The sequence below is a fragment of the Ovis canadensis genome, chromosome 22 (genome assembly GCF_042477335.2).
Source record: "Ovis canadensis isolate MfBH-ARS-UI-01 breed Bighorn chromosome 22, ARS-UI_OviCan_v2, whole genome shotgun sequence".
Classification (NCBI taxonomy): domain Eukaryota; kingdom Metazoa; phylum Chordata; class Mammalia; order Artiodactyla; family Bovidae; genus Ovis; species Ovis canadensis.
In genome coordinates, this window is record NC_091266.1 from 30,448,377 (window position 1) to 30,465,795 (window position 17,419).

Below are 17,419 nucleotides of genomic sequence, written 5' to 3' on the forward strand. Positions count from 1 at the left end.
AGCTATATGACTTTCATCTCCTCATCTGTAAAATAGGATGATAATAATACTTACCATACAAACTTGTTGAGAAGAAGCAATATATTATTCAAATACATAATTATATAATACAATATTATATGTTATTTATATATTATATAATGTATATTATATGTACAATATACATTATAAATATATAATATTGTTAGTGAACACTAATATAGGGAAAATGCTTTATCTATATGCCTGGCACATAATCAGTATTCAATATGTGGTAGCTAGAGTTAACACCTTTGGGAAACCTCTTACATTGTTGGTGGGAAGGTAAATTGGTGCAGCACTATAGAGGTTCCTCAAAAAACTAAAAATAGAGTTGCCGCATGATCCTGCAATCCCTCTCCTGAGCATATATCCAGAGAAAATTGCAATTTGAAAAGATACATGCATCCTGGTGTTCCTAGTGGCATTATTCACAACAGCCAAGACATGGAAACAACCTAAATGTCCACTGACAGAGAAATGGATAAAGAAGATGTGGTTCATACATATGATGGAATATTACTCAGTCATGAATGAATGAAATTATGCCATTTATAGCCACAAGGATGGACCTAGAGATTATCATACTAAGTGAAGTAATTCAGAAAGAGAAAAGCAAATACCATTTGATATCACTTACATATGGAATCTAAAGTATGGCATAAATGAATTTATCTATGAAAGAGAAACACACTTATAGACCTAGAGAACAGATTCGTGGTTGCCAGTGGGGAAGGGGCTTGGGGGACTGGATGGACTGGGAGTTTAGGATTAGCAGATCCAAACCATTACATATAGGATGGATAAACAACAAGGTCCTTCTGTATAGCAGAGGGAACTCTATTCAATGTCTTATGGTAACATATAATGGCAAAGAATCTGAAAAAGAATATATATATATTTTTATTTATGTACATGGTAATGAATCACTTTGTTTATACCTGAAACTAACACAATATTGTAAATTAACTATAATCAATAAAATACAATTTTTAAAAGAGAGTGAGTACCTGTAAATGTTCTGTTCTTGGCTGGGCATTGCAAACGTTTGCTGTCTGGGCATGAGTACAGCATCATTGGCTTCTGGTCAAAATTCCCTGCTTAGCCACCCTCTTCATCAGCTGGATAGTACATTCCTTCTTTCTCTCCAGCTCCTGTTTTCCCTCTTTTGATGAAGGAGCGCTATGTTCCAGCTCCATGTTCCTATAGCACTTTCACACATTAGTTCAGCAACTATTTACTGAGCAGTGTTTCTTTTTTATGTCTGTTGCTAGATTAACAAACCACCCCAAACTTACTGGCTTCAAACAGCAATCATTTTGTTTGCTCACAGCTCTTCAATCCAATCTGCGCTCAGCTGGAAGTTTCTTCTTCTGTTCTTGCCGGTGGTCACTCACTCTGTGGCTGCATTCACCTGGTAGATCCATTTGGGGCTGAACTCAGCCTGGAGGCTAAGGTGACAGGATCTCTCTTTACAGACTCAGAATTTCTAACTCTCTATATGGCCTTTTCACAAGGAGCCCGATATCTTACATTGCACCTCAGGGTTCCTAAAACCCCCAAAGCAGGAGCTGTTGCGTCTTCTTAGAACTCTGCCGTAGCACTGGAACAGTATCACTTCTGCCACATTTTGTTGGTTAAGGAGAACCAGCCTGGCTTCCAGGGGAGGGGGCACAGAGCATGGACCTTGGGAAGTGTAGTTCACTGAGTGCCACTAACAGGCTGAAAAAGCATATTCTCACACTTTGCTGGACTTGCTGGTGAGCATGTCAAACCAGGTTCTGGCCTGGAGTCTACCCAAGGCAGGGGTTCTCAAAACTTGGAAGTGTATCAGAATCACCCAGAAGCCCTGTGAAAACACAGATTGCTGGGCCCCACCCCAGAAACCCATGAATTTGTATCTCTAACCAGTTTCTGGGTGATACGGATGCTGCTGATCTGAGAACACACTTTGAGAACCACTGTTCTGGGGCTGCTTCAGCACTGCAATAAATCCCCAGAGATTTTAATTCAATTGGCCTGGGGTTAGATATCTGTATTAAAAAAAAAAACAGCAGCCATTTCCTAAGTTATCCTAATGTACAGTCAGGGTTGAGAACCACCGCTTTTAGAGTCTAGTCTGTCTCCCTCATTTTTCTTAAAGCTTCCTTGAGCTAGTAACAATTTGATTCATCTTTATGACCACATCTGAATATTTCCCTTCAAACACAAGGATTCTCAAATTTTGCTGTACTTTAGAATTTAATGCGATTTTTAAAGTCTCGAGGTCCAGGTTACACTTCAGACTAATCATATCAGAACCTCTAGGAATGTAACCTAACCATTACGTATCTTTTTAAATTCTCTAGGTGATTCTGAAGTGCAGCCGAGTTTGAGAATGGGTGTTTTTAACAGCCTTATTGCCATTTTGCCAGTACACATTTCTAAATTAAAAATAGCCCTTCCCATGATAATCTCCATTGTTTTCCTTCAAACACTAAAAACAGCAGAGGATATTTTAACCTAGAATCTTACCTTCTCCTTTATCAGCTCCCACTGATATCTGCGTTCATGCTTCCACTGCATAATCATGATTTAGGGAAACTGGATTTCACCACATTTGCCATTAAAAAACTTCTTACCCAAGACTGTGAGGAACTTTTAGTGAGGAAGGGGTTAAGAAGGTAGGCCTATTGCATGCTGGGAGCTGTAGTTCAATAGCACTGCCTAGTCAGTAAGGCAGCTGTAGGCTTAAGTGCTTAGTCCCTTCAGTCGTGTCCGACTCTTTGCGGCCCCGTGGACTGTAGCCCACCAGGCTCCTCTGTCCATGGGATTCTCCAGGCAAGAATACTGCAGTGGGTTGCCATGCCTTTCTCCAGGTGATCTTCCTGACCCAGGGATCGAATTCGTGTCTCTTATGTCTCCTGTATGGGCAGGCAGGTTCTTTACCACTGGCACCACCGGTAAGGCGCTAGGAGTTGCCAAAGCGACACCCAGTAACCCACATGTCCTTTAGAGAGGCAGTGTCCAGTAGTGACCAATACCTTGGGCATCAGAGTCAGAATGCCTGGGCTAGATTCTATTGCCACTCCTCACCACCGCTAGTGGTAAAGAACTCACCTGCCAATGCAGGAGCTGTAAGAGAAGCAGGTTCGATCCCTGGGTCGGGAAGATCCCCTGGAGGAGGGCATGGAAACCCACTCCAGTATTCTTGCCTGGAGAACCCATGGACAGAGGAGCCTGGTGGGCTACAGTCCATGGAGTCGGAAAGAATTGGACACAACTGAAGTGGCTTAGCACACATGCACGCAGAGGAAATAAACCCCACAGGCCTTGCGGCATGGCCAAAAAATAAATCAAAATAGAAAAGCAACACAAATTTACTGCAAAAAAAAAAAAAAAAGTCTTACCTCCATTTTACCAGTGTGGAAAACGAGGCACAGAGAAGTTAAGCAACTTGCCTCAGGTCACACAGCTAGTAAATAACAGAGATGATGTTGCAATAGGCCTGACTGCTGCCCTCAATCGGTAAGTGAAATTTACTGGAATTGAGATCTACCTTTCTCTGCCATTTCACAGACTCCTGGGATGGGTGAAGATCTTTAACATCCTGTAGGGTAGTAGTTTCTTTTTCTCTCCTTTTTTTTAGAGAGGGAGGTCATAAACTGTAAGAAATATCTTTTACATTACAGCCTTGTACACACACACACACACACACACACACACACACGCACACACACATATATACACCCAAAGAATGGAAACTAAAACTTCACAAAGTAATAGATACTCTTTATTTTTTTTTTAAATTGATTTACGCCAGGTCTTAGTTGCGGAATGTGGGATCTAGTTCCCTAACCAGGGATTGAATCCAGGCCCCCTGCATCAGGAGCACAGACTCTTAGCCCACTGGACTCCCAGAAAAATCCCAACCACTACGCTAATAGGTGTGAAAAGTGAAAGTGAAGTCGCTCAGTCGTGTCGACTCTCTGCGACCCCATGGACTGCAGCCTACCAGGCTCCTCCCTCCATGGGATTCTTCAGGCAAGGGTACTGGAGTGGGTTGCCATTTCCTTCTCCAATTTTAGATTCAAAACTATTTTATTCTCTAAAATTCTGTTTTCACCTACTAGACTGATTTTGCAACCCACTAATGCAGCTGACTTGCCGCTTCAAAAACCCTGCTCTATTGAGAATGCCGCTTAAACTGACACCAGTTTGCAAGTCTGAGTGTAAAAGGAGGCAGGGCCAAGCTGGATCTTTTGAGGCTCATAATAATGATTTGTTTACTTGCACAATGTGTGTTTCCTAGGTCACACCAGCCTGAGGGGAAAACTGGGACGAGAACTACGGCACAGGCTGTTCTCGCTTTCTCTGCTTTCATCAGCTCTCTCAGAATTGCCAGCCCCTCCTCAAAGACCCTTTCCAGTTTCTGAGGATGCCAGGGAACATTGCACATGCGCTCTCAAACATCTTCATTTTCCTTTCTTTTGCTTAGGCTCCCTGCTGGGATCATTTGCCACTTCCTATGTCTGTGGGCCTCTCAGCACTGTGGGACGCTAAGCATGAGTTGCTCCTGGTGGAAAATCCAATGATTTGGGTGATGTCTGAGCCATGGGCCTGGATGGGGACACGGTTGGTCTCATTTCTCTGTAGCAGCTCTGGGCGCCAGAACATGGTGTTCAGTCTCATAGCGCCCAAGAGCAATGCCATGATACCCACCAGACTAGAGAAAACACCCTCTGTTACAGGGATCCCACAGGAGATTCTTCTTGTCCGTGTACGCTCAGTCGCTCAGTCCTGTCTGACTCTTTGCAACCCCATGGACTGTAGCCCACCAGGCATCTCTGTCCATGGAATTTTCCAGGCAAGAATACTGGAGTGGGTTGCTATTTCCTACTCCAGGGGATCTTCCTGACCCAAGGATCAAACACACATCTCTTGTGCCTCCTGCACTGGCAGGTGAATTCTTTACCACTGCTACACCTGGGAAGCCCAGATTCTTCTTACACCCTCAAAATTACACATGTTCAAGGGCAATGGGTTAAAGAAAAAAAAAAACACTCCATCCAACGTTCATTCATAACCACCTTCTTTTTGTCCAACCCTGGCTCTTACCCTTGGACCAAGCTTGGTGCTCCCAAACTGGAAGGGAATTCTTTCTTCCCAAGGAGGCTTCTTGGTGCCCTCACGTGTAGAGGCTCTTGGCAAGACCACAGTCTGGCATCCTGCCCGAAAGTGCCTGCTTCCTGGAGTGAACATATACTTAAGATAAACTCATTTTCACTTGAGAGCTTGGCTTCCCATGTATCAGAAGTCCCAGGTTCAGAATTCAAGTCCCACTGCAACGATGACGGTGATGACGGCGTTGACAGATCATCCCCATATATCAGACCCCATGCTGAGCACTTTAAATGCATTATTGTCTCTCATTCTCTCCACAACTTTACGCGTGGGACTCCCCTGCTGGTCTAGTGGCTCTATGCTCCCAGTGCAGGGGACCTGGGTTCCATCACTGGCCAGGGCACTAGATCCTGCATGCTGCAACTAAAGATCCTGAGGGCTGCAACCAAGACCTGGCGCAGCCAAATAAATAAATTAAACATATATTTTTAAAAACCAACTTTATATGATATGCACTATTAAATACACTCCCCATTTTACTGGGGAGAAAAACTGGCCTAGAAAGCTGAAATAGCTAGCCCATGGTCACGTGGCTGGCCAAGTGCAGAGCCAGCGCTGGAGTCCCTCAGCTACTGCTCCAGAGCTGGGACTGGGCACGGAGCCGGCCTTGGCCAGGCCTCCCCCACCTTCCTGGGCCTCCTTCCAGCTCTGCTTTCATCCTTTCTAGGCACCTCTCCCAAGGCACCCCCGTCATGCACAGGTGGGTTGCCAAAACTTATAGAAACTTCCAAGCTGGAGGAAACCCCTCTCGGGGAGGGAAGCATCCACCCTCCCACTTCCCATCCCCTTTCGGTGCCCTACCAAGGCTTCCCGGAGGAGGGCAGGGAAGCTTGGTTAGCAGTAGGAGCTCCTCCCCAGGCCCCTCAAGACATCACTCTTGCAACAACCTGCCCTCCTCTCACTAGTTCCCTCCTTAGACCAATTCTGGCGCCTGGAATGGTTCCTCCTCCCTAAAAGAATACCAGTTATCTGTATTACACAGTTCAATTTGTGCCTCATCTCGGTGGGTGTTTTAATTGAATGGGGAATTCAAGTCTGAGCTTTAAATGCCATACAAAAAGAAAAAGTTACTGTCTTTTCAGAATGCCCATTGTCATTTGTCCTTAGAACAGCCCCCTCACCCCCTGCTATGGTCCTTTTTCCACTTGAACTGACAAACTGAACCGCCAGATAAATATAGCTGTGAAGTGAAGTTATGGCAATGCTTTCTATCCCTCATTCATTTGCCCTCCCGGCTTAACCAAGTCAGACATGAAAGACTGCTCACCCTTTCATATCTACAGAGTACAGAGCCAGGGGCTGATCAAGCCATCTTGATAGTTTGATACATTTGAAAGTGAAACAGAGGGAGGGAAGGATCCTGTTTCCCCACAAAAGAAAGAAAGTGTAGTCTTTCAGTCCTGTCTGACTCTTTGTGACCCCATGGACTTTAGCCCGCCACGCTCCTCTATCCATGGAATTCTCCAGGCAAGAATACTGGAGTGGGTTCCCATTTCCTTCTCCAGGGGATTTTTCCAACCCAGGGATTGAACCTGGTTCTCCCGCATTGCAGGCAGATTCTTCACCATCTGAGCCATGCCTACAGGGATCAGTTTAACTAAATATCTGCCAGAGGTTCACCCCACACGGAGTGGTGGCCCTGCCGCTCATTGTCCTTGTGACCCCTCAGGACCTCAGTCTCCTCATGCAGAGACTAGAGCTGAGAACCCTGAGGTCCTGGAAAGTTCTCAGGGTCTTTACTTTATCGCTACCAAACGCATCACTTACAAGTCAGAGAACTTAGGGTGTAGGTGATTGTTTGACAAAAAACCATCTTCTATAACCATCTTTGCCACATAATTATTCCACGGAGCAAGTTACCAATGTGCACTTGAAGCAGGATTCAGTTTACAAAAATCTGACTTGCAGCCAACTTTTCAGTGACACTTTTACTGTTTCAAGTGGGGCTTGCCCCCTGGGTCACCGTTTCTAAAATCTCTGTGATAAACTCCCCCTCTCCATGGAGCCTGGACAGGGAAGCAAGAATAAGATGCATTCCAAAATCATTACTTCTTGTGGACTTGGTTCTTTCTTTTCTTGTTTTGTGGAAAGAAAAAAACCCAAAAAACCATATTCACATATTCACCACCAGCCCCGCCTCCCCGCCGCTCCAAACTGGTTTAATGAAAGCAACCTACAGGTCCTTTAGAAGCACAAACCAGATTCTATCCCTTGTCTGCCTAGAACTCTACAGAGGCACCCTCAGTCCTCTGGGTGGTGGCCAGGCCTTTGCAGATGCTGTCTGCTCACCTGGGATGCTCCCGCCAACCCTCTCCATCATGCCCCTTACCTTGCAAGTCAGCTCCATCATTGCCTCAGGAATTGTCCCTGACCGCCTTCATGATAACTCTGAGGAGCTGTTTGGAATTTCCTGGGATGAGCGTGTCTCGACCTTGAGGAGCCTCCGTGCTCTGGCTGTTCGGGAGGGCACGCTGGTTGTACATGGTGTGCACAGTGCTGTCCAGGCACTGGATTCCCACCTGAATCTCTCCCTTCATGGAGCCTGCAGTCTTCTGGGTAAACAGACAGCAATCAAACTGGGGAACGACCATGACTGCCACCGCCCTCCCTTCACAGAGCTCACAGAGAAGTAAATGAGGGGTTTGTGCTCTCTGTGATGAGAAGGAAAGGGGGGATTGTCAGTGACTCAAGCTCTGTGTAGGATGAGTTTAGGTTATGATTGCACCATGGCTTACACAGTCCGTGTACTCCTTTCAGTCTGAAAAGCTGAGAGAAAAAGGACAGTGGACCGACATCCCTGGCCAGCTATGCCAGCTTAAGGGTTGGTTGCCCACCACTTGGAAAGAGGCCCAAGCATCTATTCCTTATCCTAAGTGCCTCCCCGGGCACAGAGATAATACCTCCCTGCCCCAGAGCCTGGGCTCTTGTTTAAATGAATTTCCTTCTCCAAGGGTGCATCCTCTTCCTCATCACGTGGGACAGTGGCATCCTATCATTTGGATTTAATGTTTGTAATATATATGGAACATCTGTGCTGTCACGCCCATTGTACAGATCCAAAGACACCATCAGCTAGTTCACAGCGGAACTGGACCCTCAAAAGCCGGGTCTTTGGCTCGTAGGCTGGCATTTTCCCCACCCTGTCTCAGCCTCTCAGGCTCAGCCAAACCTTTTCCAGAGCCCTGGAAGCCCAAGTCGGCTGCCTCCTGCTGGCAGGGACTTCCTTCCAGGCTTCTGGTTCTAGTGCTGAAGAAGGGGGAGTGTGAGAGGTGAGGAGGGGGTGTTAGACACAGAGGCCGTCAGTGCTTCCGTCTCCCTCCTTCACACGGGAGGAGGGAACGGCTCACACAAGGGGGAGGGTGGATATGAAAATCAATGATTTATGACAGTAAAGTGTCAGAAAAGTATTTACTCACATTCATTCCCTGAAAGTCACATTCTGCATGTGTTGTTTGTCTTTCAGCGATGGCATCAGTCAGGTGGACTCAGCAAGAAATACCAAGGTTTTTAGCCAAAGGTTGCGGAGGGAGAGTTTCATTTCACTTCATTTTTCCAGCCAGGGCTGGCTCCGAAGCTGGTTTTTCTTACTAGGTTGTTTGCCACACGGAAAAGCAAATTCCCAGAGGTTTCCGAGACTGCTGAGATCCCAGGCAAGATGACTGCTCCCACCCACCCGCCCACCCACCCACTAATAAGACATAATGCCGTCCTATTTTTGGTAACAATTAAAGGGCCTCCCGGTGCAAGCAGAAAGCTGTTTATTCTCTGTTACATCACTTCGCTTTGCCTTCGAAGGCTGGTCTGTGCTCTGTGTTTTCGTGGTGATGCAAGTCTGCTCTCTCCTCCAGCCGTTGGGTCCCTCCCATCTCGCAGCACCTCACAGGTCTCTTCCCCAGCAGTGCCTCGCTGGAGCCAGGAGCGGCTCACGAATCAGCTGCAGGTCCCCGTTTTGAAAAGCAGAGAGACAGAGGCAGAGGAAAAGGGTGGACTCTTATGTGACCTGATCTTAGAGCAAGACAATCACCATCTGAATTCCAGAAGCCCTGTTCATGTTTGGGGATATTTTTTCGACTGCATGGAATCAGAGAGAAGCCAAAGGATGGGAAATGCCTGCATCCCCCTGAAAAGAATTGCTTATTGCCTATGTCTCTTATCTGCGCTTCTGCTGACTGAGGGGAAGAAACCAGCAAAGCCAAAATGCCCTGCCGTGTGTACTTGTACCAAAGATAATGCCTTATGTGAGAATGCCAGATCCATTCCACGCACCGTTCCTCCTGACGTTATCTCATTGTAAGGCCCGTAAGCATTTTGATATCTAATTTACGATTTAAAAATTCCAGCCGATGTATTTGGGTCTTTGTATGTATTGGTAAAAGGGCATGGGGAGAGAGATTCCTCTTGCACGCCTGGCTGTTTGACAGAGCTAACATTCTGCTGCATTTAGAAATTTTGATTCTTATTAGCTGCTACAGAACATGCTTAGATATCTTCCACTCCCCGAACATTATTATGAGAGACCTGCAGCAGATTCATGCCTCCTACTTTAGCTGGCAAGGCACAGTATCATACTTCATGAAACAGTGTCAAATAGTGACTGTTTTGCTAAATCGGATTAACATAAGGTTTGTTCTGTGTTCTGTGTGTGTGTGTGTGTCTCTTTGTGTGTGTCTGTTTGTTGTTTTGTTTTCTTTCAGATCCTTTGTGAGATCTGGTTTTACTGAAATCTCCGAAGGGAGTTTTTTATTCACACCATCGCTGCAGCTCTTGTGAGAAATATTTATATCATGACTATTTTTAATATAGCATATATTTAGATAAGCCCTCTAGTAAAATGATCTCAATATTAATTTTGTCAAATGTAATTATATTTCTGGAGAGGAAAAGAATTATCAGTAACGTGAGAGGTAGATGGGCTTGTTTGCGACCTGATGCCAACAGTGCAGGTTGATGCTTGCAATGGTAAATTTGCTAACCTGTAATGCCGGCTACTTTCATGGCTATTTGTGAAGTTGTTGGAATGTTGTAACAGTGATCCTCACTTCATTCTCCCCTTTTACTTTCATTTTTGACTTGGGAACTTTGGTTATTTTACCCTGGAGTTTCCAAATTAGTCAATACAGAACCCAGCATAACATATGCGCTCAAGATGTTGTCCTGGGGGACCTGGGGCAGGCTGCTACTCTGTATGATTTACCATGTGGGGAAGAAAAATCTCAGTTCTTTCTAGGTAATTCCTTAAAAATATTCATTCTTGAGTGACTGCTTTCTAATCTCACCTGATTTATAACTCGTCTCCTTATAAGAAGGGAAAGAAAATATTAATATAGGATAGTGCAAAGGGTTAGTCTTTGCTGTGTGTTTTGAGATAGCCATGAGGGAACCACATATTCAATCTATGTCTGAAAAGAGTAAAAAAATAATATTTGACTAAGAAATCAGATCTTTCCACAGGCATAATGTAACACGGATAACTTGTTCTCATATGTAATGTTTGGCAGTTGGAGTGCTAGTTCTCAGAGCAGGACCGCACAGGGGACAAGAGGTCCCCTGGTGCTCAGGTGTCAGGCCACAGAATGGCTTGTCATTACTGGTTCCAGGGGGGGCAATCAGCCAATTGTCCATCAACTGAGTTGTGGTTATCTTAACTGCATGATCCAGGACTCAAGTTTTTTTGCTTGTTTGTTTTAGGGTTTTTGTTTTCTTACCTTACTTGGCCATTTTGGCTATTTGAAGTTTTACATACAGAGAAGCAAATAGCATGGATTTGCAATGAGAGAGACCTGTATGTAAATCTCACTCCACCACTCCCTAGAAGCTAGACATGTAATCGTGTGCAAATGACTAAATCTCTATGAGCCTCAGTCTTCTCATCTGTAAAATGGAGGTGATGACACTTTGAAAGGTTGTCACCAGAAATAAATGAGATTTAAGTAGACAAAATGCTTGGGGTAGGATATGACAAGTGGTTACACATTTTATTAATGGTAGGGTTTTAACTTTTTGCATGAAGCTAAAAAAGCTAGAAAAATCATGCAATCTATTGCTTTGTCTATATGAAATCCCCAAACTGATTTGACTATTCCATTTTGCAAACCTGATCAAGTGTTTTGACATTATGTAATAATGTTGACTAATGTCCTTCTTCTAGCTAATGTCTTTGAATGATTACCAATTGAGTAGAATATTTCCTAAGTGATTATCTGTTTGACTGACAGCTAATAGTTGATTAGGGCAATGAACAAACTAGTTTGTTTAGTACATCAAACAAATTCAAAAAAGAGCCAAAGTCGTCAATGCTGGGATCCTTTCATAGGATAGGAATTGGTTGTATGTGAGAAAGTGATCAATTGTGACTATGTTATTATTTGTCAAATACATAAATGGCTCATTTTAAAAGCATCCTTTTGATGGGCTAAGGCACTTCTCTCTCCCCAGGATAATTAAATAGATCAGTTCAAGAAGTGTCATTTGACACACGCTACTAACAACATTGGACGGTTGTTAGTTGTGACACAGAACACCTGGATTGATCAACCTCATCAGTTAGCATCTCTCCACTTTGTTTCCGTTGGGTGGACCCAGCCTCAGCAAGCACAGATGCTGGACAGTGTTATAGAAATAGTTACCGGCTGCTGCAGGGTAATGTGATTACACGTATTTAGAATCACAGAGGGAAGCCAAGGAACTGGTTTTTAAATAGCCCGCACCGAGTGTGTGCCATGCCCCTGCGTTCCATGCTCCGAGTTCCTATGGAACATTCCAACCCTTATTTCTAAAAGCAGTTCAGGTTTCAGAAGTAACAAAAGGGCGAGTAATTTTTGCCCTGGATGTCCTTACTTAACTCACATTGGCTAAACTCAACATGGCAGGGGTCAAAGTTTGTCTCTAATCTCCAGGATTCTGTTTCCTCAAGATTTTGCTCCCCATTCTTCCTGTTCAATGTCCTTGGGAAAGGGTCTAATAAGTGCATTTCCACCGAGGAGGAAATAAATGAAAAGGCCCCAAGTATGAATAATGCCATAATCATAACAGTGGTGGGAATGCATGGTTCATGGACACAAAGAGCTCTTCTGTGGGACGGGGCCATCCAGTGCCCTGAAAACTCCCCACTGGAACATGGAGACCCTGGGGTCTGATTTGCCTTTGCATGACCTTTGCCATCAGACCAGACCTGGATCCCACCAGCCATTGCTTGGGGTTTGCAATGGATTCTAATAGCATTTGTGACCGCAGATTACCAAACAGACCTGTCATAGTTTGTGAAGAGATAAACTTCTGAATCAATTCTGCTCCATTGATGTCCAAAGGCAGCTGGTTTCTTGCTCAGTTGTGGAAAAAGAAAAATAAAAGACCCATTCCCATCACCCACCCTAAAAATCTGATAATTTCATTATGGCCCCAAATGCTTTTTCAGACCTTCTGCAGAAGTCATGATGAAAAGTACTTTGTGAAATGTCAGCCTGGGGTACTAAGGGAAACAGACGAAATGCCTCCTTAAGTTACACGTTCTGGGGGAGAAGATCCTGGTAGGCCGTGGCTGGCAATGTGTGTCAGAGAACAAGAAAAACAAAAGCCCACACTCTGTAGAGAGGAGAGAAAGAATAAAATTATCCAATGAAATTTCATCAGATTAATTATATGAGCCTATTTTTAAAAACACCTATGGTTTTAAACAACAGCAAAAACAAAAAAATCTTTCCCCAGCAAATGTAATTTCATTCATGTTTTCCATAGGCCTGCTGTGAAACTTAACCAATGGGAATGATTATTCATTCTAGTTTGCTTTCAGTGAGAGGGAGTGGTACTTGTAGTGAATGGAATTTACAGAAATGTGTTTTCACACTGGACAGCCCTGTTCTTCTCAACCACAGACTAAAATCCCCAATGATATGGGCTCATTACAGAAGTAAAATTCAAATTTAAAAGTATAAAATGTGAACACATTGCCATTTTTTCATAAAATTTTTAATAAACTAAAGCTATCTAATAGAACTCTTCAGAGAGTTATATTTGCAGGGAGTAACAGGGTTCGGTTAATATGCACACACACAAAATCTTTATATAAGAATTCAAGGTAGCTGGAAATTTTTCTATTTATTCCAATGAAGTCTAATCTTATTTGAAGCAATAGAACTGATCCCTTGGTGGGTGGCAGTGGGGGGGAGGATATAATCATTTCTTTTATTATCAACACATAAATATATAGTTCATAAGAAATCAAAAACAAAAAAACCTAGAAGTAAACAGCATGAACGAGACAAATAATACATCCATCCTTACTATAATTTTATCAGTTAGTTCTTAAAAATATTATTTGTCCAGGGAAAAATGTCCATAGCCTATATCACCTTCACAGTGATTGGCCTCTTTATCTATTCCTCTTTACACGACAAGTGTTAAGAAACATTTCATGACCTTCACGATTACTCAAGCCAAACCTATCAGCTTCTAGAGGAGTTAGTGCTTGTGGATGAGTATGTTTTGGCTAGTGCCCAGGTGATGGCCTACAATGGACCAAGAAGTAAAAATTTCAATCATCTGGGCTGTTTTGTCTATAATCTGACCAGTGACCCATGGCTCTGATTTTTAACTTCTTACTGAATTGTTGTGACTGTGTGCACACAGCCCTGTATTACAAATGTTTTCTCTGAAAGTGTATTTCATCCTCTCAATTATTCAACCAGGGAAGTTAGGAGTTACCTCTTTAGGTCCCCTTTCAACAGGAGAAGCCCCACATCAAACCGCATAAGAATCTGCCATCTCTTCTTGACCCCGGGACCATGATCCTAACTGAGGCTGCAGTCACTGTCCACAGACTGCTGGGGGAGGTGTCACACTGGTCCCTCTGCTTCTGGACCCCACTCCTCCCCACCTCCATTAGCATTACCTTCCTGAAGTGCAGATCTCATCCTGATACCCTCATGCTTGGAAGCCTTTAATGGCTCCCTAGAAACAGAGAAACGTCTAACATGTGAGTTGGTATTAATAGAATTTGGCTATTTGTCTAGGGTCACCTCTCATCGTATCAATAGCACAAACACACATGTGCACACACACACACACTCACCACAAGCTCCATCCATGCCAGCCTGAAGTACCTCATTCCTTGACCTCTGTTTTCTCAAGTTCTATAGACTTTCTGATGTTTCTAATTCTTCCCATCATTTTTAGAGCTATTTGTATCTGCCCTTGTCTCTAACAGAGGGTTCTCAATAGCCATAGTCCTAGAAAGGATGTTATAAGCTTAGATTAAGACTGCTTATTACATATTTGTTGAATTCAAGTCATATTTTCATAGATTTTATACTAGAGACTTCTGTCTTCCTATCAGTAGTTCCAGTCATGTTCACACTTCCTTTTGTTTGATATACGTGATCAGATTTCACGCAAGCCGATAGTGTGGAGGTCTGGAATGTGGGCTGAACCAAAGAAAGTATGAAGAGGCATTTGCTCATGATCTTATGATGTCAAACTTCTTCAACAGATGTTTCCAGTGTACCCGAACTTAAAAGACAAATCATCCAGAATCTTTCTTTAGACCCACTGCCTGGATCCCTTTTGTCTCCCTCTGCTTTCCTCTAGGTCTTTGACAAGCACAGACTCTTATTTGCCGCCCTGGTTGTCTCTCAGGTTGGACTAGCCTCTCTCCTGTGAAAGGTCAAACTCCCCCTTTATCTGGTCTGACAGGACATCCAAAGAAAGATGCTAATTAAGCATTATTAAGATGGAAACCAAATTTGTGAACACAAAGATAGTTTCCTTTTTATTTACAGTGTCTTAGCTAAAACAAGTGTTTAATCATTGTATAGCTGCAAGCAGTGACAAAATGAAAGCAGAGGCCTCCCATTTCAGCAAAAACTTTTTGGGATTCTACTGTGCAGCAGGCACAGCACTGGGCTTTGTGGGAGACACACAAATGAGTGAGTGACAGCTCTCCCTTCCTGCTTTGACATGGCAGCTCCAAGTTGGAGGTGAGCCCTGAAAAGGTAAATTCTATCTTGTCTGTATTCAAAGGTATGATAAAGTAGTCTTGATAAGCTCTCTCATTTTGTTCAAAATGGTACTCAGTTGATTGGTGATGATGTTGACTCTTGCCCACTGTTGAGCTTATGGCTGATAGAGGCTACATTACCTGCATCTATTAATACAAAGTGAGCAATAATCATAGTACCTGTTATACAGGATTATAGTCAGGATTAAATGAAATAATACATGTAAAGCACTCAGAACAGTTCCTATAACTCAATAAACATTAGCTTTTATTATTTGTTCTGAAAATCACTTTAATTTGAATGACCATAACATCAGATTAGCATCTGATTGTATAGGCTGGGTTTGCCTACAATGCTAGCTTTAAAGTTTCATTGTTCTACACTAGGTCTGCATCAGAACTTGCTAAGAAGTCTTTCTTCAAATACTTCTCACAAGAAAGGTGAACTATTTACCTTTCTGAGAATGAGAGGGGAAAGAGGAAGCAGAATCCTCTCACTCATGAAAAAAAAAAACAACTGGCACCATATTTTGTAAACATGTCAGGTTTTATTAAAAATAATTAACACTGGCCAGTCTTAGGATGAGTAGTTCTCTGATAAAATGGAGAGAAACCTGAAGTAGAGATCAGGAGACATGGTTTTGAAATACAGTTCAGACAGTAATGGACTGTGTGACCAAGTATCCCTGGATTTCAGATTTATGTGTATAAAATACCAGAGATAGATTAAAACATGGTTCTCAAACTCAAATGCCCAATGGGGGCTGGGATGATAAGGTAAATCAAAGAAACAGTTGAGTATAAGACAATAGGGTGTGGTAGTGACTGGGGTAAACCAGAGAAGACATGTCTTATCTAAAAATTAGTCTTCAGCTCCAACTGATGATTGCTGATGAGAATGTGCTGCATGAGGATGGGTCATATTTTTTTTAATTTTCAGAAGAAGGCAGAAATCTGGAGGCAGATTACTGAACAGAATAAAGACCAAACAAAACACACATAACTGGCATTTTTGAGATCTTCATGTTCAATTAACTTACGTTTCTTTCTGCTTAAACATGCTATTATATTCTGTTCTACAAACAGGGTACTTTAATATAATACAGAAAATGACCTTGTTAAGGAAATGGACAAAATTTATTGTATCAGTTCTAACAAACCAGTAAATTAGATTGTTCAATGAAAGAGCCTCACATTATGAAATTGGCTATTATAAAATTATTAGTAGAATAATAATGTGGTTCCCAATTTCCCAAGCAGGTCCACTGGGACTTTATCAGGACCTCCCATGGTGGCTGATGATAAAACAGTGTTTCAATATCCCTCCTATAGGGCAAGGACTGGGAAGGAATTGCTGAGGCCATTTAAATGGCAAGATGACCTGTGTAAAATGTGATTAAAAAGCAATGAGCCTTTATGGGGGACTTCCTTGGCAGTCCAGTGGTTAAGACTTCACCTTCCAATGCAGGGGGTGCAGGTTCTATCCCTGGTGGGGGAGCTAAGATCCCACATGCATCTTACAGGATAAAACCAAAACATAAAACAGAAGCAAATTGTAACAAATTCAGTAAAGACGTTAAAAATGGTCCACATGAAAGAAAATCCTAAAAAACAAAAACAAAAAAAAAAACAAAACAAAAAAACTGAGCCTTTAAAAAATAAACAGACTAGAATTTATATATACAAATAAATTGTATATATAAGAATTCCGTACAGGAGATCAGAGATTCTTCCTAACTTTGCTTCTATAGCCAAACATTTCTAGATCTTTGAGAATTGTCTTCATTGCTAGTTTGCAAGTCATATAATAAAACCAGGCAAAGCTTTGTTAGGGGACATTTGTCACTTGTATTGCTTGGTAGTAAGCACTTTATCTGTCTCATTTTTTATTCATTATCACAGTAACCCTGTGAGGAAGTATGATTATGTCCATTTTGCAGATGAAGCACTGAGTCCTAGAAGTTAGGTAACCTCTGTGATGTCACACCCCTCAGAAGAGGTAAAGTCGGAGTTTAAACCCACATCCTCACTTTTAACTACATCTGTCTACTTCCTCTTGAACATGAATAGCTGGGCTTAACTTTGCAGTTTTGTTCCCTAAATCAAACCCCCTCTCAGAGGGTCAACCTTTGCCATTAATGAGGATATTCGGAGGACTGTGTCCTGATCCCTGGAGACAATCACTGAAAAAGAGTTTCAAAAGCCCTTTGAAAGGGTGGCAGCGTTGCTGGCAATAACATTGAGTAT

At 42.9% G+C, this 17,419-nt stretch overlaps 1 protein-coding gene across 3 annotated transcripts in view; it reads left to right on the forward strand.

Moving 5' to 3' along the window:
* Nucleotides 1-8,615: 8,615 nt before the first annotated feature.
* LGI1 (leucine rich glioma inactivated 1) overlaps nt 8,616-17,419 on the forward strand; it is a 37,674-nt gene continuing 28,870 nt past the window's right edge. For 2 of the 3 annotated variants that reach the window (XM_069567178.1, XM_069567181.1), the window contains exons 1-2: nt 8,616-9,471; nt 9,876-9,947. In XM_069567178.1, the coding sequence (XP_069423279.1) occupies nt 8,837-9,471; nt 9,876-9,947 (707 nt within the window). In that variant the 5' untranslated portion in view covers nt 8,616-8,836. The remainder of the gene's footprint in view (nt 9,472-9,875; nt 9,948-17,419) is intronic. The other variant, XM_069567179.1, reaches the window with a different exon arrangement.